Here is a 22,963-nt window from a genome sequence, read left to right on the forward strand (position 1 = left end):
TATGTTCTTAATTGATGATTGGTATTGTCATTTTATCTGTAATGCTTGATTACCATGATCAAGATTCTTAGATTTGATTGAAAAGTATCTTTAAGTTTCTGACCCAAATGACAACGCTTAACATATTTGAATGCTAGAAATAGATTTGAAATGTTAATTGCTATCAACATCTAATCGTAATGCTAAGGAGTTTTTATAAATATACGAAGAATCAATATTTAGGAGACTCTCTTAATAATTTTATATGCGAGGAATCGATATGAATGACTTTTATATGGGCATCAACATCAATCAAAGGATAGAATATTACTATGCTTTTCAAAATACAAAAGAGTGAGAAGGATGAATCCCAATCTCAATTTTCCCAATTTAACCAACAAACTATTTGGCTTACTTTCCTTACAATTCTTGCAATCATAACAAATTCCCAACAAACTTTATTATTTTGTTTTCTATTTAGTGGATCTTATACTTGATAATTCAACTGTTCATTGTGGGTTCAATATCCGTCCATAGGGAAAATTATTACTTGACGCGGTACAATTGCTGTAAAACAGTCATCACTCGTTAAAATGGAAAACCTATTAAGGAGACATATTATTGTCCATGTATTCATTTTTTGATCCAAATGTGTCAGGAACTACATTGAGAACAAAGAAAATTGCGACAAATATCAACCAATAATGGTACAAATGTGTCGTTCACTTCGTTGTCCATATCGATTATAAGTGTTCACTAGTGCAGAAAGGCTAAACAAGGGCGACTATTTTACATTTACAAAGGTGGCTATATAGTCGCATTTGATAAACACGCATTCTTAAATCAAAGAGATACAAGTGCGACTGTATATTCGCATTTGTAAATACTATTTATAAGGGCGACTATTTCGGGTAGTCGCACTTGTATATGCTTCTGAATCAGGGTTTAGGGTTTAGGGGTAATGCATTTACAAGTGTGGTATTACCATAGACGCACTAATAAATGTGATTTACAAGGGCGACTTTGGTAAATAGCACACAAACACAATGCTCAAATCGTCCAATTGCTTCAACCAGGATATCGTGATGACCTTCAGGAACAAAATTACCTTGGGATTCCAAGGAATCCTGCAAGAGACAAAAATCATATCAGTTTTTAATATAATTAATGCTTTAAAATAAATGAAAAAAGGCTAAAAATAACTTACAATTTTTTCGATGATAATCCCTGATTGCTCAGAACTTGGTACACCCAACTTTTTAATTCGGGCCCTCTTCCATTTTACATGGCGAAAAGGTGGTGATGGAGGAGAAGTGACCCCTGTTTCCACATTTTCAGACAACCTCCCCTGTCTAGATTGCTCCTTTTCCACCATCAATGATTGCTCAAACTTTCGATACCCCGAACAAGATAGTACGTGCGAGGTAACATTATTTAAAGCTATCTCTTGAGCTTTCTTCCAACGATCTTGTAATAATTGAAATAAAAAAAAATGAATTAAATAAGATAAACTTATTAATGTTATATAAATAAAAAATAGTTAAGTAACTTCACACCATGTCTCTTCATCAATATGTTTGTACTTTAAACATGAATTTTCGTCTTTAAGGTCGCCAAAAATATATCTCGAAGTCAGTCTTGACTTAAAGTGACAAAATTTAAGGCCGATATTGGATATAATCTTTGATCAAAGCGGTTCCCCCCATTAGGAATTTCAAAATTTGCCTGCAAAATAAATCACCAAATTAAAATTAATCAATGAATATTAAAAAGCATTATATGGTAACAAAAAGAATATAAAGCTCACCAGAATATCCTCCCAGATAATGTTTTGATCGACCTCAGACACGTCATCCCATGAATTAATCAAAATGGAGAGTCTCTCACGAGAAACAACTCCAAGAAAGCTCATAAACTCATGCATTAAAACTAAAAGCCACTCCAGTGTTGACGTCAATATCAACACATGTCTTCTCACCAATAACACGTTTAAAATGTGAGACGCTTCAATCTAGTAGGTCCTCTGCTGCCTCGTTCGGATCGTGATGTGATTGGATTTTGATCGTCATCCATATCTGTGTTAAAAAAATTAGGTAACAAACATTTGTTAATCTGCATCAAATTAAAATCATATAAAACAAATACATAAAATTCTAAATGCGTATTTACGGGTTGCATGTGGGTTGAATGTTCATATGTAAATTCCTTCACTGTGGTCTTTACGGGTTGCATGTACATCATCAAGTACATCGTCATCTTTATTAATTATCATTGGTGTGAATGAACGGGGGTCACCATTTTCAATATCATTTATGACCTCCCCTTGTTTTTTCCCGTGTAAAACGACATACAAATCTTCTAACGTAGGATCTTTCACGTAAACCTAAGATGCTTGTTGAACCATTATAAATGGCTCATCTCGATACCCTATCTTTCAAAAGTCCACTAGTGTGAATCCTGATTCATCAATTTTAACCCCACTTTTATTGTCAACCCATTTACACTTGAAAATTGGAACGAAAAACTTAGTGTAGTCAACCTCTTATATCTCTTCTATAAACCCATTGTATGCCATTGATCCAAGTATGGATTTGTATCTTTCTAAGTTGAAAATTGCATTGACTCGACTTCAAGAGTAACACCAAAATTTTGAACTATACTCTTTTCATCCAAAGAATTTGTGTAAAATATACAATTATTGCCTTCAAATTCATCAATCTTAACACCGCTGACAACCGTGTGAAGTTAGTTGATCCAGGATACAATGGAGTCTCTACATCGCTTGACATACATCCATATCCATGCGCTTCTGCAAAAAGATTCAGCTCCACATCACGAATCATGTCCTCCAATCGATCATCATCTACATCATCATGTACTGCTTCATCCATGGTGGACCCCACATATTCTTCAATTACGGAAACACGTGGTAAATTTAACAATTCACCATGCCATGTCCAAGATTTATAAGATCGAAGAAACCCATCACATAGAAGGTGCTCCCTCATTATCTTAACATCCAATATCCTTCCATTTAAACAGTTAATGCACGGACACCTGATCTTTGCTCCATCATGACCACTATTAATCTCATTACGTTGTGCAAATTGTATAAATTCTTCTACTCCTCTTTCGTATTCATCACTTATGCGAAGAGAATTAATCAAATTTCTATCCATTCTATTTCGAAATAGTCATTCACGTGATTTTTATTAGTGTTTTATCTAACACGTTTGTCAAGGGTCGAACACCCCCAGACTCAATACCAGCACGTATCAATTATTGAGGGTGGAACACCCTCAGACTCAATACAAACACGATAATTCTATTCTAAACTAACAAATAACATAATATAAATTAAAATTAAAATAAACACTAAATAATATAAATTTTAAAAAATAAAAATTATAATACATAAAAAAAATTCATAACATTAAAAAAAAGTTCAAAAAATACAAACATGACCAACGTCGTGTGTGAAGGCAACGTTACCAAGAGTGGCACGGTGACGGCAGCGAACGAGGCGGTGGACGCGGAAGCAGCGACAGAGCACACAAGAAACCAAAGAGGAACCTACCAAGGCAATGCAACAGTATCAATGAAGGCAATGCAACAATATCGTTGTATGAACAAAAAAGAACGTTGCAAGAAGAGAGGAACTTACCACAAAAGAGAGCTCAGAAACTTACACAAGCATAAAAGAATCAATGAAGCTGTAAGAAACTTACACAAGAACGAACACGAAGCGCAAATGCGAGCAGAAAGGAGAAAGAAAGTAAGAAAGAGTAAGTGGCGCGCTTCTGAAATTAGGATACAAATTATATACGAGTGCGGCTATTTGTGAAAACCGCACTCGTAAATCAAGCGCTTTGATTTACAAATGCATCTATTTGTAACAACCGCACTCGTAAATCAAGCACTTTGATTTACGAGTGCGGCTGAGTGTGGCTATTACAAATAGTCGCACTTGTGAATCAAAGCGCTTGATTTACGAGTGTGGTTGTTACAAATAAACCGTATTTATAAATGAACTTAATTTAAAAAATGCCAAACTTAATAAGCTGTCCTTGTTTGACCTTTCTACACTAGTGGTTCTTGATGAGAAAGATGATGTCTCATGCATATTCAGAGAGTCATTAGTGTCACATCAAATCTAGAAAAATAGCTGAAATGATGTTATTGAGAAAAGTGATGTTGAAGTGCTAGATCAATTTTGAGTAATTCTTTTAAACAGTTGAATACTGCTTCTATTAAAATTCATATTACGCTTTTCATAATTTTAATGTCCAAGTTGAAAACCCAATTGACAATTTTCACTAGATGAATAAGGGAGATGGAAGAAAATAGATATTAAAGTTTTATGAACCAAAGTCATGCTTTTATGGGTACTTGCAAAATAGCTCTTCAGAACTCTAATTTAGGAGTTAATCTAAAAGTTGATTACTCCAGTAATTCATTTTGTTGATTGAATCTGTACTATCATGGTCTTAGTCTTATATATCATGCTTCACTAAACCCTAAACATGAGAGACATTAGAACTACCCAAAGGCAGGGAGGTAACGGAGGGGATTACTGGGAAGCTCGGGAGGTGCAAAGACAAAGAGGTAAAGGGGTGGTCTACAACATATATAAACCAGCTGCTAACACAATAACCTTCTTCTTCTCAAATATTCCACATGGTTTTGGTGAGCTGGATATGATCAAGGTTTTCCAGAGATGGGCAAGGGTGAAAGAAGTGTTTATTTCCAAAAGATTAAACAAGTGGGGGAGGAGATTTGGGTTCGTCGGATTTCTTGAGGTTGGATGTGATGAAAGGCTAGATAAAGATCTCGACCAAATATACATAGGAAACTTAAAGCTTCACGTGAACAAACCGAAGTATAGGCAAGGAGATCTAAAAGCTGGCAGGGAGTGGAGAAGGGATGGAAATAATCAGCTGAGATATGATTAAGCTGAGATATGATTAAGCTGAGATATATGGGAGATCGGTTAGCTATGCTTACACCAAGAGAAGGGGAAAGTTTGGAGGAATTGATAAGCCTCAACAAGGAGTGATTTGAATCAGTGTTTGATAGCATAGAACCGTGGCCTGAGAATCATGTAGCGGGACACAGATTTGCTTGGGTCAGGTGTTATGGCCTTCCTTTCTCACTGTGGAATATGGATTGTTTCTCCAAAGTGGTAGGAGAGATAGAAACCTTGGTGTCTATTGATAAATCTACGTTGTCTTGGTAGAACCTTGAGTTCGCTAGGCTGCAAGTGAGGATTCTGAAAAACCGGAACGCTAGATTATCTAAAGGCATGAAGATCAACAGTCAAATATTCAATATTTTTATTGAAGAGGAAACCCCAAATGTGGAAGGAAATGTATGTAAGTGCATCTACAATGGATGGGGCTCCTCTGATAGCGTTGCAAGGAAACATATGTAGTAGAAACAGACTTGTCTGTGAACAACGGTGAGGAGGAGGTGGCTAGTCGGCCGAAGGAGGAAGAGAACCGGGGAGAGGTGGAGGAACGAAGAGACCAGGGGTCACAAACGACAAATTTGTTGGTAAGTGAGGGGTCTGCAACAAAGGGGATACGATGTCAGAATAAAGATAACAAAAGTTTCACATATAAGGAAAAGGTGGTTCATAAGGTATCAGCAGAACCTGATTTTTCCAACGCACCCACCTGTGTTGTCAGGGACTTGGGCTGCCACAACCACTCTATGCATGATGACATGGCTATGATGGTAGTGGATGCGAAACTTAGTAATATCCATTGTAAAACCAAATCTGGATTGGGCTAGCAGGGCAAGCAAGAGGCCTAATGCGGTGTAGGTGCAGGAATGACTCTAGCCCAAGTGGCTGAGGGAGCGCCAAGACTAAGGCACGGGATTCAGCAGACTCCGAGTGACGAGATCCTTCGAACCCATATCCAAGGATTGGTACTCCGGGAGTTTGAAGAGGATCAGAATTTAGGCGTGATGGCGGAGGAAAGTAGGGACGAAGCGATTGTTGGGGGAAGTAGAAATGAATGTTCACCATGCATAAGGAAGACGAAAAGCTTATGGGAGTTGGGTGAGCCTAGTACTCACCCAAGGAGGTCCATGCGGATAAGTGCAAGGTTGGCCCGGGTAAGAAATTCCTCATCTCTTCCACCTGGAATTGGGACAACATCTATCTCTAATGGGGATATATTTAACTGTAATGCTCGGCTTGGTGATGTGGAAGATGTGGAGGAATCAAACATGTTATGGGAGGTAGGGAAAAAAATTGGTATTGGGAGCCGAGGGTTTAAAGAAGAAGTGCTTAAAGAATACTACAATATGGAAGTGAGAGACGCGGAATACAAGCACGGGATTGAGGAGGGCAATGAATCTGGTTTCCCATGCTGATTGTCAACATGAATATAAGGGGTTTGGGGAGAGGCACCAAGGCGAGATACCTGAGCCAAATTATCGCGAGAGAGGGTGCAGAATTTGTATACATTCAGGAAACTAAAACTGTGATTTTTACAGATACGAGATGCTTTGCTTTATGGGGGGATAATAATGTTGGATGGATACACAATGAAGGGGAGAATGGAGGTGGGGGGTTGTTGTCCATGTGGAAGAAAGATATTTTTGGGTATGAAAGTCATATTATGGGAAAAGGCTTTATTGCTATTACAGGGCAACATCTAAAACTCAATTATAGATGTGTAATTGTAAATGTATATGCAGCTTGTGCCTTGCTTGAGAAGGAGCAACTTTGGGAGGAGCTGACCAATTTTAAAACGGTATCACAGGAAAGGGTCTGGTGTTTATGTGGGGACTTTAATGCCATAAGAACTAGAAGTGAGAGAAAATGTATTAATAGTAACAATGGGTACTTTAGGGAGATCGCTGGTTTTAACAAATTCATAGAAACAAATATGCTTTTGGAGTTGCCACTAGTAGGGAAAAAATATACGTTGTTTAAGGCAAACAGTTCGACGAAGAGCAGATTGGATAGAACACTTGTTTCGAAAGAGTGGTTACAATTATGGCCAATGAGTAAACAATATGTTCAGCGGAGGGAAGTTTCTGACCACTGTGCTTTGGTGGTTAAATCAGTGGAGAAGGATTGGGGCCCTAAACCTTTTAGAACTATTGACACCTGGCACATGGAAAGGGGATTCAATGAGATGGTGAAGGAAAAGTGGCAGTCATATAGTGTTCTGGGAAATGAAATTATAAAGCTTAAAGACAAACTGAAGATGTTAAAGGGTGACCTAAAAGTCTAGATTAGAGATGTGTATGGCAATTTGCATACCACTAAGAGAAACATTCTACAAGAAATTGAAGTATTGGATAGCCAAAAGGTGAATGATGATATACTTGGAAGTGTGAGGATGGAAAGATTGGAATTGATGAGCCAACTAAGGGAAGTTGATAGGAAGTTAGACTCACTTATCAGTCAAAAGGCGAGAATGAATTGGCTCAAGTATAGAGACTCTTGTACCAAATTTTATCACTCATCCATAAGATGGAGAAGACTTACGAACGAGATCAAGGGAGTGGAGGTTGGGGGTCAGTGGAGTGAGGAACCAAGCACGGTCTGAATGGAGGCGAAAAAGCTGTTTGAAAGTAGATTTAAAGCTACACATGACCTAGGAGTAAGACTGGAGGCGGTAGAGTTTAAAAAGCTAAGTTTGGAGGAAAGTATGAGCCTCATATCTGGGTTTTCAGAGGAGGAGATCAAGGAAGCGATGTGGGACTGTGAAGGTTCGAAAAACCCTGGCCGTGATAGCTTCAATTTTAATTTCATAAAGAAGAGTTGGGACTACATAAAAGGAGATTTTATTAAAGCCTTTGCCCAATTTCATGAGTCAGGATCCATACCAAAAGGGTGCAACGCTTCATTCATAGCGTTGGTACCTAAAGTTCGGGACCCCTCTAAGCTCGAACAATATAGACCCATCTCCCTGGTGGGGGCTATATACAAAGTCATAGCGAAGGTATTGGCAGGCAAAATAAAGACAGTGCTGCCGTCTGTTACTAATGATTGCCAATCAACTTTCTTGAAGGATAGAGGGATGCTGGATAGTGTCCTTATGGCGAATGAAGTGATAGAGGATCTCAGGAGAAGTGGGAGGCTGGATTATGTTTGAAGGTAGACTTCGAAAAAGCTTATGATTCGGTTAGGTGGGATTTTTGTATGATATGCTGCACAAGATGGGTTTCCAAAGTAAGTGGATTAAGTGGATGAGAGGATGTATGGAATCGGCTGCGATCTCTGTGCTAGTGAATGGGAGCCCTACAGAGGAATTCACACCAACAAGGGGCTTGAGACAGGGAGATCCCCTAGCTCCTTTCCTCTTTATCGTGGTCGCTGAAGGTTTAACAGGGTTAGTAAGACAAGCAATTAAGGCCAACTTGTTGTTAGGTACCAAGATGGGCAGAGAGGAAGTAGAGATATGTATACTGCAATTCGCAGATGACACCTTATTCCTATGTGAGGACTCACATCGCAATGTGGTAACTATGAAGGCAATCCTAAGGGGCTTTGAACTAGCTTTAGGCTTAAAGATCAATTTTTACAAATCCAAAATAACAGGAGTAAATGTTAACAGAAATGCTATGAGATGTTATGCAAAGATTTTGAATTGTGCGCAGATGGGTGTTCCATTTAAGTATTTGGGACTAGAAGTGGGAGAGAACCCAAGGAAGAGGAAGTTTTGGGAACCTGTGCTAAATAAGCTAAAAGATAAACTAAGTGTATGGAAAGGAAGATTCCTATCCATGGCAGGAAGAATTTACCTTATCAAATCAGTCATAACTACCGTGTCGTTATTCTATCTCTCCCTTTTTAAGGCGCCGGACTGTGTGTATAGTAGCATTATAAGGTTACAACGAAGATTTTTATGGGGTTGGCGGAAGGAGAAGAGGTCGATTGCATGGGTGAGCTGGGAGATGGTATGTAAACCGAAAAAGGAGTAAGGTTTGGGGATTAGAGATATAAGGAAGTTTAACTATGCACTCCTGGCCAAATGGAGATGGCGTTTTCTAACTGAAGAGAAAGGGAGGTGGAAGGAGATGTTGATATCAAAGTATGGGACGAATGAGGATACTCCACAATCACCGATAAAGTTCTAATCGTGGTAGTGGAGAGATATACAAAAAATGTATAAAGAAGGGGAGGGATCAGGGTGGTTTCAACAACATCTGGGCTGGAAATTAAGACATGGTGATAAAATAAGATTTTGGGAGGATGTGTGGGTTGGGAATAGTAATCTTAAGTCTTTATTTCCTAGGCTCTTTTCAATATCTCTAAACTAGGAACAGAGGGTAGAAGAGGTTGGAGAATGGAGAGAATCAGAATGAGGTGGAATATTAGCTGGAGGCGTTTCAGATTTGAGTGGGAGACAGCTTTGGAAACATAAATGTTGTTGCACATATCATAGGCCAGGTTGATAAGGGAGCAGTCAGATGTGCAACTTTGGGGGGGGGGTGATGATTCGAGACTGTTTTCTGTCAATTCAGCATATGCGTGTATAGCTAATCACCATAGTAGCTATCAACATGGTATGTTTAAATACCTATGGAAAATTAAACCCTTTCCCAATGTAATAACCACAACATGGCGGGTCCTGCTCGGAAGAATGCCTACGAGAGAGAGTATGAGGAGGAGAGGGGTGAGCATAAGCGTAACTTTATGTGCTTTATGCCAAGACAAGGAGGAATCATATCAACACATTTTTATGGAAGTGGGGTTGCTCAGAAAGTTTGGTCTATGTGTTTTAAATGGATAGGCCTTATGTTTGTATAGCATATTGATATTCTAACGCACTTTGAAAATTTTGATATATCACATCTTGGTAGTAGGCAAAATTTGTTGTGGAAAGGTGTATGGGCAACTACTGTGAAGTGCATTTGGGATCAAAGGAATTTGATAATCTTTAAACAAGGGGTAGTAGATGTGGAGGAAATTTTTCAGATGGTGCAACTTAAGTCCTGGTTGTGGTTGAAGCATAGAGCTAATGATTTTAGTTACTCCTTTGCAGATTGGGTTCTGAATCCTCTAATTTGTATTGGAAGCTACAAGTAGAATGAAGAAACATAAGCACAACCTAGATAACTAGTGTCTGGTGTTCGATTATGTTGGTGTAAGTGAGCTGAAATCTAACTGAAGGGTGGTTAAGGTGTATAGGGGGTAAGGTAGAACCTGGATCAAGCTATGAATGCTATGCAAAACCTCTGGAAAGAATACATCAGATGCTGCAATTTTGTCTGACAAAGGAATGTCTATGAAGGGTGGATTCTTGATGTGATTCCAATAGCCACATAGAACAAGATTCTTGACATTTTTAGGAATCACCTTGAGCTGGAAAATATAGAGGCACTTTTCTTAGAGTTGGATCATGGTTCTAAGACAAGAACTCACCAATAACTAGTACCAAATCCCAAACTCATTTGGATGAACCAAATATTGTCAAATTGAATCAACAAAGGAATTAAAATTGAAAAGACCGAACAGAAATATACCAATATTCAATTGAACCGAACAGAATTAAGAAACAAAACAGAATATAGGTGCTGGAAAATGGAAGAACCGAAACTAAAACAACTCAAAACACAAGGCAACATGAACAATTGAAGAAGAAGAAAGGAAGGAGAAGAGAATGCTCATGAAGATGGAAGGAGGATGGATGATCTCGCCACTAGAAGTGTGGAATGCTCCTAGATGAGAGTGTTGCCGCCACTTGAGGACTCCATGGATCCATCAAGATAAGACTAGGGAAGAAGGCTCCAAAAGCTCTCCAAAGGTCACTCAAAATTTGAGTATAGTTTTCTTAGATTAATTCCAATCTGAATTTTACAAAGAGAGCACCTCTATATATAGCCTAAGGTGCTGAAAATGCAAGCTAAAACAATTCAAATTTCCCTCCCAAAGCTAGCTAAAACCGGCGCCTATTTCAAGCCATGAGGAAGGTGTGACTCCTTCCTTCACTTTGGCACCTCCTATTCTACTTCTACACCTATCTACTAACACACCCCCCTAAAGCTCCTAACTAAAGCCTAAAAGATGCTATAACAAAAGAGGTTTCTAAAGTTTCCCTCTAAGCACCTTCAACTAAAGAAACTACAAAAAGAGAAAATAAATGTCCTCTAGCTCCCAAAGCTTTGAACATGCTTCTTGTAATCCTTTGAGGTGGACTTTGACCTCCATGGGCGTCCTCCATTTGTGCCTCCACCTCTTCTTGAGCTTGATGAGTGGCCTCCATGTTCTCTTGAGCTTGATCTCCATCATACTCCCCGAGTTGGAGAGAATTCGACCACGAATTCTGGAGACCTACAGAAAAAGGAGTTAGATCGCTGACATTAAAAGTATGACTACCTAAGAATGTATCTGGCATATCTAACTCATAAGCATTGTCATTAATCCTCTTGAGGACTTGGAAAGGTCCATCTCCTCGAGGCATTAGTTTGGACTTCCTTTGAGTAGGAAAACGATCCTTCCTCAAGTGAAGCCAAACCCAATCGCCCTCATCAAACAACAATGCTTTTCTCCTTTTATTGGCAAGTTCAGCATACTTGTCAACCTTCTTCTCAATTCTCTTCTTGATGTCTTTATGCAAAGTTTTCACAAAAGAAGCCTTTTCATCCCCATCTTTGCACAAGACATCTTCAAGAAGGGGAATAGGAAGAAGATCAAGAGGTGTTAGGGGATTAAACCCATAGACCACCTCAAAAGGAGAATGGGAGGTGGTAGAATTTACTACTCGGTTATATGCAAATTCAACATGGGGTAGTAAATTCTCCCACACTCTAGGATTCCCCGAAATAAAGCATCTCAATAGTTGTCCCAAAGTTCTATTCACCACCTCGGTTTGACCATCAGTTTGTGGGTGGCAAGTGGTAGAAAATAAAAGCTTAGTGCCAAGCTTGCCCCACAAGGTCTTCCAAAAGTGACTCAAGAACTTAGGATCTCTATCGGACACTATAGACCTAGGAATCCCATGCAAGCGAACCACTTCTTGGAAGAAGAGGTTTGCAATGTGGCATGCATCATCCACTTTGTGGCAAGGAATAAAGTGAGCCATCTTTGAAAAACGATCCACTACCACAAAAATGGAGTCCTTTCCCTTTGATGTCTTGGGTAAGCCTAAGATGAAATCCATAGATATATCTACCCAAGGCATTGAAGGGATAGGAAGAGGAGTATAAAAACCATGTGGATGCATTTTAGACTTAGCTTTGCGGCAAGCTATGCATTTATCACACAAACTATGAACATGTTTATGCATATGAGGCCAAAAGAAATGTTCATGCAACACATCCAAAGTTTTAGAAACCCCAAAATGTCCCATTAAACCCCCCTCATGAGCTTCTCTAACAAGAGATAATCTAATAGAGCATTGGGGAACACAAAGACGTTTTCCTTTAAAAAGAAAGCCATCTTGAATAAAAAAGTCTTTGTGTCCTCCTTTAAGACACTCTTGATAGATGGGAGAAAAATCAAGGTCATCATGATAAAGTTCCTTAATGTGATCAAAACCAAGATATTGAGAGGTTAAAAGATTTAGCAAGGTGTATCTTCTAGAAAGAGCATCCGCCACAATATTTATTTTGCCTTGCTTGTGTTTGATCACATAAGGAAATTGCTCAATGAATTCCACCCACTTAGCATGCCTCTTGTTAAGTTTGTTTTGGCTTTTCAAATATTTAAGAGATTCATGATCACTATGTATCACAAACTCTTTGGGAAAAAGATAGTGTTGCCAAGTAAACAAAGCCCTAACAAGTGCATACAATTCCTTATCATAGGTGGAATAGTTGAGATGACTTCCCTTCAATTTCTCACTAAAATAGGCTATGGGGTGGCCCTCTTGAAGGAGAACAGCCCCAATACCTATACTTGAAGCATCACACTCAATCTCAAATGTCTTAGTGAAATTAGGAAGGGCCAAGATGGGAGCATTAGTCAATTTTTCTTTCAAAGTATCAAAAGCATTTTGTTGTGCTTCTCCCCAATGAAAGACCACATCCTTTTTCACTATGTCATTGAGTGGTGCGGCAATGGTACCAAAGTTTGGGACAAATCTTCTATAGAAAGAAGCTAGTCCATGAAAACTTCGGACCTCATTCAAAGATTTCGGTGTAGGCCAATTTTGAATGGCCACCACCTTTGTTTTGTCCACATGGACCCCTTTACTACTCACAACAAACCCTAGGAATTCTATATGATCAAGAGCAAACATACATTTAGCAAGGTTAGCATACAAATGTTCCTTCCTAAGGGTTTCTAAAACTTGTCTAACATGCAACCTATGGTCATTCAAAGATAAGCTATAAATGAGAATGTCATCAAAGTAAACCACAACAAACTTACCAATGAAAGGTCTAAGAACATGATGCATGAGGCGCATGAAGGTACTTGGTGCATTAGTTAAACCAAAAGGCATAACTAACCACTCATATAAACCAAAGTTGGTCTTAAAAGCCGTCTTCCATTCATCACCCGGTTTGATACGGATTTGATTGTAGCCGCTTTTAAGATCAATCTTTGAAAAGATTTTTGAACCATGTAATTCATCCAACAAATCATCTAGTCTAGGTATGGGATGCCTATACTTAATGGTTATGTTATTGATGGCCCTACAATCCGAACACATTCGCCATGTGCCATCCTTTTTTGGCACTAAGATGATAGGCATAGCACAAGGACTCATGCTATCTTGCACCCACCCTTTCTCAATCAAAGCCTCAACTTGTTGGCGAATTTCCTTGGTTTCACTTGGATTGGTCCTATATGCTGGACGATTTGGTAAAGAAGAGCCCGGTATCAAATCAATTTGGTGCTCAATCCCTCTCAAAGGTGGAAGTCCATTGGGAGGATCTTGAAACACATCTTTGAACTCTTCTACCAAATTTTCCAAGCAATGAGGACTATCAACAAGTGATTCTACTCTAAGAGTTCTAGGGATGGCTAAAAAAAGAGGATGATGAGCCACTATTTCCCTTTCAATGTCACGCCTAGACACAAGGAGTGTAGGCTTAGAACTCTTATCTTTTTTATCTTTTTTATCTTTTTCACTCTCCCTCTTTTTCTTCATGATAACTTGGTCCTCATGGACTTCTCTTGGAGAGAGAGATTTTAAAGTAACCTTGTGACCATGGAGTTCAAAAGATAATTTGTTGGTAAAGCCATCATGTAAAACTTTTCTATCAAATTGCCAAGGCCTTCCCAAAAGAACATGAGTGGCTTCCATGGGCACAACATCACATAATACCTCATCTTTGTATTTTCCAATGGAGAAATGGATGAGGACTTGTTTATTAACAATTATTTCTCCTACTTCACTAAGCCATTGTAACTTGTAGGGCTTTGTATGAGAGATAGTAGGCAATTCAAGCTTATCTACTACTCTTGTACTAGCCACATTTGCACAACTACCCCCATCCACTATCAAGGAACAAATGTTGTTTTGAATAAGACATCTTGTATGGAAAATATTTTCCCTTTGACTTTCATCAAAAGGTTGTGAAACTTGTCCAAGAAGTCTTCTCACAACTAACAAGTCCCCTTCAAGTGGACATTCGCTCTCTTCCTCACTAGATGCATGAAAATGCAATGAATGCTTTGGAGAATCCGAATCATGCTCACTAACTACAATGCCCTCATACATGTACATACTTCGTTTGGAAGGACAATTTGCAGCAATATGACCATAACCCATACATTTAAAGCATTTAGTGTTAGATGTTCTAGTGGGAGACTTAGGTATAGAAGTTGATGGCTTAGATTCCTTGGGTTTGAAAGAAGAATCTTTGGAAGGATGTTTAGAAAAAGAAGTTTTGTTTCTCCAAGACTTGGAGTAGTATCCATCATTGGAAGCATTTTTAAAAGAGTTTTTCTTAGCAAGTTGGGCTTCCACCTTCATTGCAAGATGAACTAAAGAGCCCAATGATGAATACTCTTGTAACTCAACAATGTCTTGAATATCCTTCCTAAGACCACTCACAAACCTAGCAACCATGGCTTCTTCACTTTCTTCTAATTCAATTTTAAGCACAAGCGTCTCAAGCTCCTTATAATATTCATCCACATTTAGCGTGCCTTGTTGAAACCGTTGGAGTCTCAACATGAGGTCTTTCCTAAAATGTGGGGGCACAAACCTAGCGCGCATATGATCCTTTAAAGAGTTCCAAGAGTCCACGGGAGGACCCTTGTGATAGATAATGTCCTTTACAATTCCATGCCACCATTTCATGGCATAATCACTAAACTCTAGGGTGGCTAGCTTGAGCTTATGCTCATCTTGGATCTCATGGATCTCAAAAATTTGTTCACACTTAGCCTCCCAATCTAAATACACATTTGGATCACTAGAACCATTAAAACAAGGTAGTTTGACCGAAGGAAGCTTGGACTTTGCATCATGGTAGAAGCCATTGCCGTAGTGAATTCTTTCCCCTTGGTGATGATGTCTTTGTCCATGGACTTGGGGTGGAGGTCTCCTTCTCCTATGCTCATCTTCACGGCCAACATCATTTGAAGAAGCTCTAGAAGATGGTCTATGAGAATGATGTCCATCATGGATAGAAGGAGATGGTCTAGCTTGTTGTACCTCCATCTTTAGCATTTTCTCCTCCAACCGTCTAATTGTTCTTTGAGCTTCATGTAATTCACCAAGAATTGAAGCTTTGGAAGGAGAATTCTGTTTGTAGGATGCATCACTTGAAAATCCAGCCATTGGTAATTAAAAACAGCAAACACACAAAAACAGCAAACAAGTTAAAAATTAGCAAAAACAGTGAGCTTATGGCAATGAAACTGCCGAAGTGAACTAAGGCTGAAAAGATATCACTCTCAAAGAAATAATGTTCTTGCACCAAGCTGATCTTGAGGCCTTGGAATCCTCAAATGAAATATGTCAAAGCAAGCACACCAATCTTAAGAGCAAACCACCACAAAACCAAAGAAACAATAAAGACAAACAAGAAAAGGTATAAGCAAGGAAAGGTAATTGCAAAAGGAATACTATATGTAAGACAAACTCAAAGAGTAAGAATGAAAGACAATCAAGAAAATAAAGAACTCAATGAGAAAAGTAGGCACACAAAAGAATACCTAAGGAAAAGCACTAGAGTAGATGAAGAAAACAAAAAAATATTAGCTACTGGAAAATTTTTTTTTATGCAAACTGTGCTTGATACTCACTGATTTAACTGGAACGTTGTAGAGCGAACTGGATTATGAAATTTATACCACAGAAAATTCAAGATATTAACTCAATAATGGCACTGGAATCAATTAAAAACAGTAAGCCAATTGAGAGAAATAAATTTTTTAAAATCACTGCCAGATTACCGTATTTTTTTCGGCAGGAATGTACACTTTTTTTATTTTATTTATCATTTTTTGTGTACTGCATATTTTTGAATGATTCTTTTTTCTATTCTTTTCTAACACTTTGAATATCTCAAATCCAGAATTTCAGAATTTTACAGTACGTAAATCAGTTGCAATAAGGAAAAACAGTAAGCACTTTTTTCAGAAACAGAGGAATCCTAATAGGAATAAAAAAACAGGATGATGAACTAGCAAAGACATAATAGAAAATGATGTATTGGAACTTGTATAGGTCTAGAATACAAGTATGAACTCAAATCTAAAAAGAAAATGCACAAAGGATCAACATCAATTCAGAAAATTATATGACACCAAAGCAAGAAACAATCAAAACAATAAAAGTACTACTAGAAGTAATGACATATATGGAATAACATGACTAAGACAAAACTTGACATGATTACAAAATTAAAAGACACAACACAAATTTTAACAACAAGTGAAAGGAAGCTTAAGGTAAACTCTAGGAAGGATAATGCCATTCCAAAAGAGCAACCATACTCATAAGAATTATGAGTGCCATAAACCTTTTCACAAGCACTTGGTGTAAAAGAAAAAACAGCAAGAATACTCAATTAAAATTCTAAAACAGAAACTTAAATTGCAAGAAAATTAAAGAGCTCTTGAAATAAAGTGCACACAACTCAACAATTAAACAAGAAGAACCTAAGACTCATGATACCACATGATGTGATTCCAATAGCCACATAGAACAAGATTCTTGACATTTTTAGGAATCACCTTGAGCTGGAAAATATAGAGGCACTTTTCTTAGAGTTGGATCATGGTTCTAAGACAAGAACTCACCAATAACTAGTACCAAATCCCAAACTCATTTGGATGAACCAAATATTGTCAAATTGAATCAACAAAGGAATTAAAATTGAAAAGACCGAACAGAAATATACCAATATTCAATTGAACCGAACAGAATTAAGAAACAAAACAGAATATAGGTGCTGGAAAATGGAAGAACCGAAACTAAAACAACTCAAAACACAAGGCAACATGAACAATTGAAGAAGAAGAAAGGAAGGAGAAGAGAATGCTCATGAAGATGGAAGGAGGATGGATGATCTCGCCACTAGAAGTGTGGAATGCTCCTAGATGAGAGTGTTGCCGCCACTTGAGGACTCCATGGATCCATCAAGATAAGACTAGGGAAGAAGGCTCCAAAAGCTCTCCAAAGGTCACTCAAAATTTGAGTATAGTTTTCTTAGATTAATTCCAATCTGAATTTTACAAAGAGAGCACCTCTATATATAGCCTAAGGTGCTGAAAATGCAAGCTAAAACAATTCAAATTTCCCTCCCAAAGCTAGCTAAAACCGGCGCCTATTTCAAGCCATGAGGAAGGTGTGACTCCTTCCTTCACTTTGGCACCTCCTATTCTACTTCTACACCTATCTACTAACACACCCCCCTAAAGCTCCTAACTAAAGCCTAAAAGATGCTATAACAAAAGAGGTTTCTAAAGTTTCCCTCTAAGCACCTTCAACTAAAGAAACTACAAAAAGAGAAAATAAATGTCCTCTAGCTCCCAAAGCTTTGAACATGCTTCTTGTAATCCTTTGAGGTGGACTTTGACCTCCATGGGCGTCCTCCATTTGTGCCTCCACCTCTTCTTGAGCTTGATGAGTGGCCTCCATGTTCTCTTGAGCTTGATCTCCATCAATTCTACTCTTATTTCTATTGAGAGAAAGAAGGAGAACAAATTGGTTATGGCAAATAAGATAACTACTCTCCCAAGTATGCTGGAACTATGCTGGAATCACTAGGAATGTGCACGTGGCTCATAAACTAGTAACCTTGTGTGCCTAACGGTGCATGTAATTGTGTTTAACAGATACTGAAGAATGAGACGTTGTAGGTGATAACTATGTTTCCTTTGTGTACAAGTGGATGTTGGGAATTTTGTGTAGGTGTTTGAACCGGTCTCATGGTTATTATACATGAGTCGGCACACACATCCATGTTTTTTGTATACGGGTTGAGATACCCCTGAAGTACCTCCTTTTATTAATTTTATTCTTTGCTGATAAAAAAAAATGGTCTTAGTCTATATAACTTAATAATTTTTCATAGTTCACATTCTTATCTTACATGTATGATTTTATCCTCAACTTCCTAACAAGGGAATATACTTTTATCATACTCTTCTAACTCCCATCTCATGTAAATATATGCTTGGATCTTACTTGTTTACATGAAATTTAGCATAGAAAGAAACAACGAACACTGCCCCAAATGATAGAAACTGATACCCTCTTTCAACTAGTTCTTTTATCAACAATAAAAAAATTAAATAAAAAAGAGCAGTTAAGAGTGCTTCAACCCTTATAAAAAAAATACAAACCTACCCATAAATATAGCCAACAAATCATAAGATAATGACTAAAAAAAGGATAAACTCATTTGGACAGAGGTACTCGTCGTCCAGCCTCACATTGTGCCTTTAACCAACACTTATATTTCAGCACCATAAATGAACCCATGTCATAGTATGAGATTAAGAAAACAAAGAAGAAAGCTCTTGTGATAACTCTGGCATTCTAAAATAATCCCTACCATATTGCAATTTCAATATTGATAGCATTTTCTGCCCTTTGTAATAAACTCTACCTCAGACTTCTCTACCATACTATATTTGTTAACCTGATACCTCAATAAAAGACTCACATAAGTGATAAACATATTTTCTTATAATTAAAATATTTTGTATAACATTTAATATTATTCATGTATCAGTTGTCATTAGATTTGTAAGACAAAAATTTATAAGAAGATTGTGGAGATGTGAGATAATACCTTCCCCAAAAAGGTTTTGTATAGTTGAAAATTAGAGGCTCACACAATAGTGAGAACTACCCTAGTTTCTTTCTATAATGTAAGAACTTCATTCATGCATCTAATTGCATAATAGCTATGTGTAAGCTATAGTAGTAAAAACCTACCCGTACCCTTTAACCTTACCGAATCTTTGTGCCTTGCTCAATAATCATTACAAGAAAAAAGAAAAAATTTGTATTTCGTCAGCCAAATATAAACGCAAATGAACCAAAAGCAAATGAAAAAACGTCGGATTTACGTTGATTAAGTATCAGACGAAAAAAATACGAAAGAAAAGTGTTTTTTTTGTCGAACAGCACGAACGACGTAATTTATGTGGGTCAAGCTGACATAAAAGGGACATGAATAACGTAATATCGTCGGCTTATATGTGGGCCAAGTCAACACAAAACTTAAGGAAAAAAGAAAAAAAAACTTACGTGAACTTCGCCCACACATAAATGGAAGCGATAAAAAAAATATTTTTTTTTGTGTAAATGCTTTAAAAAATATTTATTTTTTCTTTCTAGCCATTTCTACCTGCAACATTAAGGATAACAAATCCCCAATCAGAAAAAAAATAAAAAATTATTCACAACACATTCATAATTCAGAATAACAAATCCCAATCAACATTCACATCACATTAAAAAAAAAAAATCATCCAAATAGATAAACAAGTCATTCACATAATTTCATCCACCCAAATCAACCATCCAAAAACTCAAATTTTAAAAATTTACCTCAAAAGAAGGATGGAAGACCGACTTTGAGTAGGAGGTAGAGCTGGACATGGTGGAGCAGCATTGAAGGCACGTTAGAGCTTAAATGAAGAAAAAGAAAAGAAGTTAAGAAAAATAATAAGATACAAAGAAGAAAAGAAAAGAGAAAGGGAGAAATAAGAGACAATCGACAGTGACAGAAGCGGGACGGGGCAACAAAACTAGGAGGCACAGCAGCAGAGGCAGTAAGGGCAGGAGACTTGCGACGAACTTCAAGCTCAAATGAAGAAGAACAACAAAATGTTAACAAAAATAAGAGAAGAGAAAATAAGAGAAACGGAGAAACAAGAGCAAACCTACGGTGAAGAAAAGTCGGAGAAGTGACGACAGACAACACAACAACGGAGAGTTAAAATGCAGAAAGTGTGAATGTGAAAGGGGAAAGTGAGGAGAATAAGTGTGAAAGTGAGAAGAATTAGGATTTCTCAATTTGGGAAAAATGAAGGAACTGAGTGCGGGTAGCAAATTGTGTTATTTAAATAGTACATTGTATTGTATGTGATAGAGGCGCACATTTTGCGTCAACTGGCCGACGCCAACCCCAACATAAATAAAAATGAATTTATAAAATTCAAGATATAATTAAGAAAAATTTATATTTTTATAAATTCTTTCAAAAATACATAAATCACTAAATTTAATAGATAATTAATTTACCATTTTCATAATATTTCAAACATTTAATTAAATCTTCATAAAGTCAGTAAAATTACTACATGTTAAATTTATGAATTTATATTCATAAACTTATATATTTTATATTTTATATAACATTTACAAAATATAAATACATATTTTTTTACTCAATTATTATTTTTCTAATTTTTCAATTCTTTTTAAACTTTTTATGATAATTTATTTAAATAACTTTATTACAACATTAATATTCAAAACAAAAATATTTATTACAACATTAAAAAATTTAAAATAAATAAATCATGTAATAAAAATATGCATACAATAAACTATTCAAAATTAAAATATTATAAATTAAATAAATTTAAAATAACTAGTTTTTAAAAAAATAAAAATATTTAAATATATCCATGCGGTATGTAGGCCGACGTCATCTTAAATTATGTGCCGGTTTAGGACGACGCAATATTATTATTAATTTATTTTTTCTTATTCTTCTTATATGTTCCATATGCGTCGGAGGGTCCATGAAAAACGATTTTGTGTCGGCTTTGTATGGGTTTGATTGATGAAAATGGCATTCAGGCTTAACCGACACAAATGTATGGCAGCTAATGACATGTTTTTTTTAGTGAATGTTGGAAGAACCAAAATTCTATTTTAACTTTTAAGTGTGAGTCTCACTATTTTCCCATATAATATACTAATTTTTTTTTAAACTTTACTCCTGAAAATTGTTTATTCATTCAGATTTGATTATTTGAGTAAATATTGAGATTTTAATTGATGTTATTTGTTCTAACACGTACTCGTGAAGATTACGATAAAATTTCATAGAACAACCACAAATAATCTTTAAATTTGATTTTTTTTTAGGCCTGAATAAATTATGTAATAGTAAAACTAAATTTTCTATATTGTGGGTTTTTTTTTTAAAATATGGGTTTTTGTTAAAATATTGGTATTAGAGAGTTGTTATTTTGCAAATAGTTGAAATAGAATAATATTTTCCTAAACCGATCTTTCAGGTGTCGTCGAGATTTTAGGATAGTTGTTGCACGTCATTAGAATAACGAATTTTTGATCGTTCTAATCATTAGAAGAAAATCATCAAATAGAAATCAATTTTTAGAGATCAAAATAAATTAGATACCATTTTAGAAACTAAAAAAATTAGTTTCTATTATTGTTAAATAGTTTCTAAATTGGTATCTAATTAGCTACCAATGTTTTAACTACCAATTATTTAGTTTATAAATTTGGTAGCAAAAACCTTGGTTGCTAATTAGATACCAATTTAGAAACCATTTAACAATAATAGAAACTAATTTAGAAACCAAAAATTTATTTAGTTCCTAAAATAGTCTCTAATTTAGTCACTATAACAATTAATTATTTTTTGTTTCTAAAATTGGTTTTTATTTCATGATTTTCTTGTAGTGAATCCTGTGATGTTCTCCTTTTGTCTCGGTCTTTATTCGATAAGGTGGGTAAATTGAGTCTGAGGTTCATCGTTACGATTTTCTTCTATGTATTCGCATGACAATGGTCTCCTAATTTCGAATAGGCCTAGGATGAAACATTATTGAATAAACTTTTTTATGCAAATGAATTATTGAATTATTTTCCCTACATCTAAGTTGTTCCTTTTTCGAAATCTCGTAACAAAAGTTTATACAAGCAGTTAAATGTTATGATGATATGTTTTTTTTCTTACTTCTAAGTGAGTTTTGTGTTATACGTAAAATAAGATTTAAATATATGAAAATAAGTTTTTTGGAAAACTGAAGAATAAAATTCTCCATAATAATAGCTTCTAGCTTCTGTCATCGTTTTTTCTTCCGTGTTTTCTTTGGTTGCTCTCATTCTGAGTGTAGTAGGAGAACCAGATCCAGAATCAGCACCGGATGATGGAATATCAACTGATCTATATCAACAACAAACTACATAGACGGTTGCAGTCCAGGTTACAAGCACGTTTCCTTAGGATTCGGCTTTAAAGATGGTTTCTTTTTTCTGAATGAAAATGGATATCAATGTTGTCAATAACTAACTTATATTACTTTGATGTCTATTTTATAAAACTTCAATAAAAAAATTTTGGAATAATTTACTAGTTAATTAAATGATTTTTTTATTGTGGAAATCTTTTGAAACAACTACTCACATCCACTTAAAAATTTCTTCATTCTTTATTAGGAATATGACATATCAAAATATACTTTAAGGAATTTTTTTTTATAACATGAAGAGAACAAAAATTAAAAAATGAGGGAAATATTTTGATTTTTTCTTTTGTATTTTAGAATAGTTTGTTTATGTATTTTTTTTGTTTGTTTGAGTTCCTATATCAAAATTGATGCATTTTGAAGAGA

General features: G+C 36.3%; 1 protein-coding gene across 1 annotated transcript; it reads left to right on the plus strand.

Annotated features, from left to right (window-relative positions):
* Positions 1-6,368: 6,368 nt before the first annotated feature.
* On the plus strand, positions 6,369-7,229 carry LOC150028088 (uncharacterized). Its single transcript, XM_090301042.1, has one exon. It carries the CDS (start codon positions 6,369-6,371, stop codon positions 7,227-7,229), a length of 861 nt encoding a protein of 286 aa, XP_090157168.1.
* Positions 7,230-22,963: the final 15,734 nt, after the last annotated feature.

This window comes from Phaseolus vulgaris, chromosome 4, assembly GCF_051622355.1.
Source record: "Phaseolus vulgaris cultivar YP4 chromosome 4, ASM5162235v1, whole genome shotgun sequence".
NCBI lineage: Eukaryota > Viridiplantae > Streptophyta > Magnoliopsida > Fabales > Fabaceae > Phaseolus > Phaseolus vulgaris.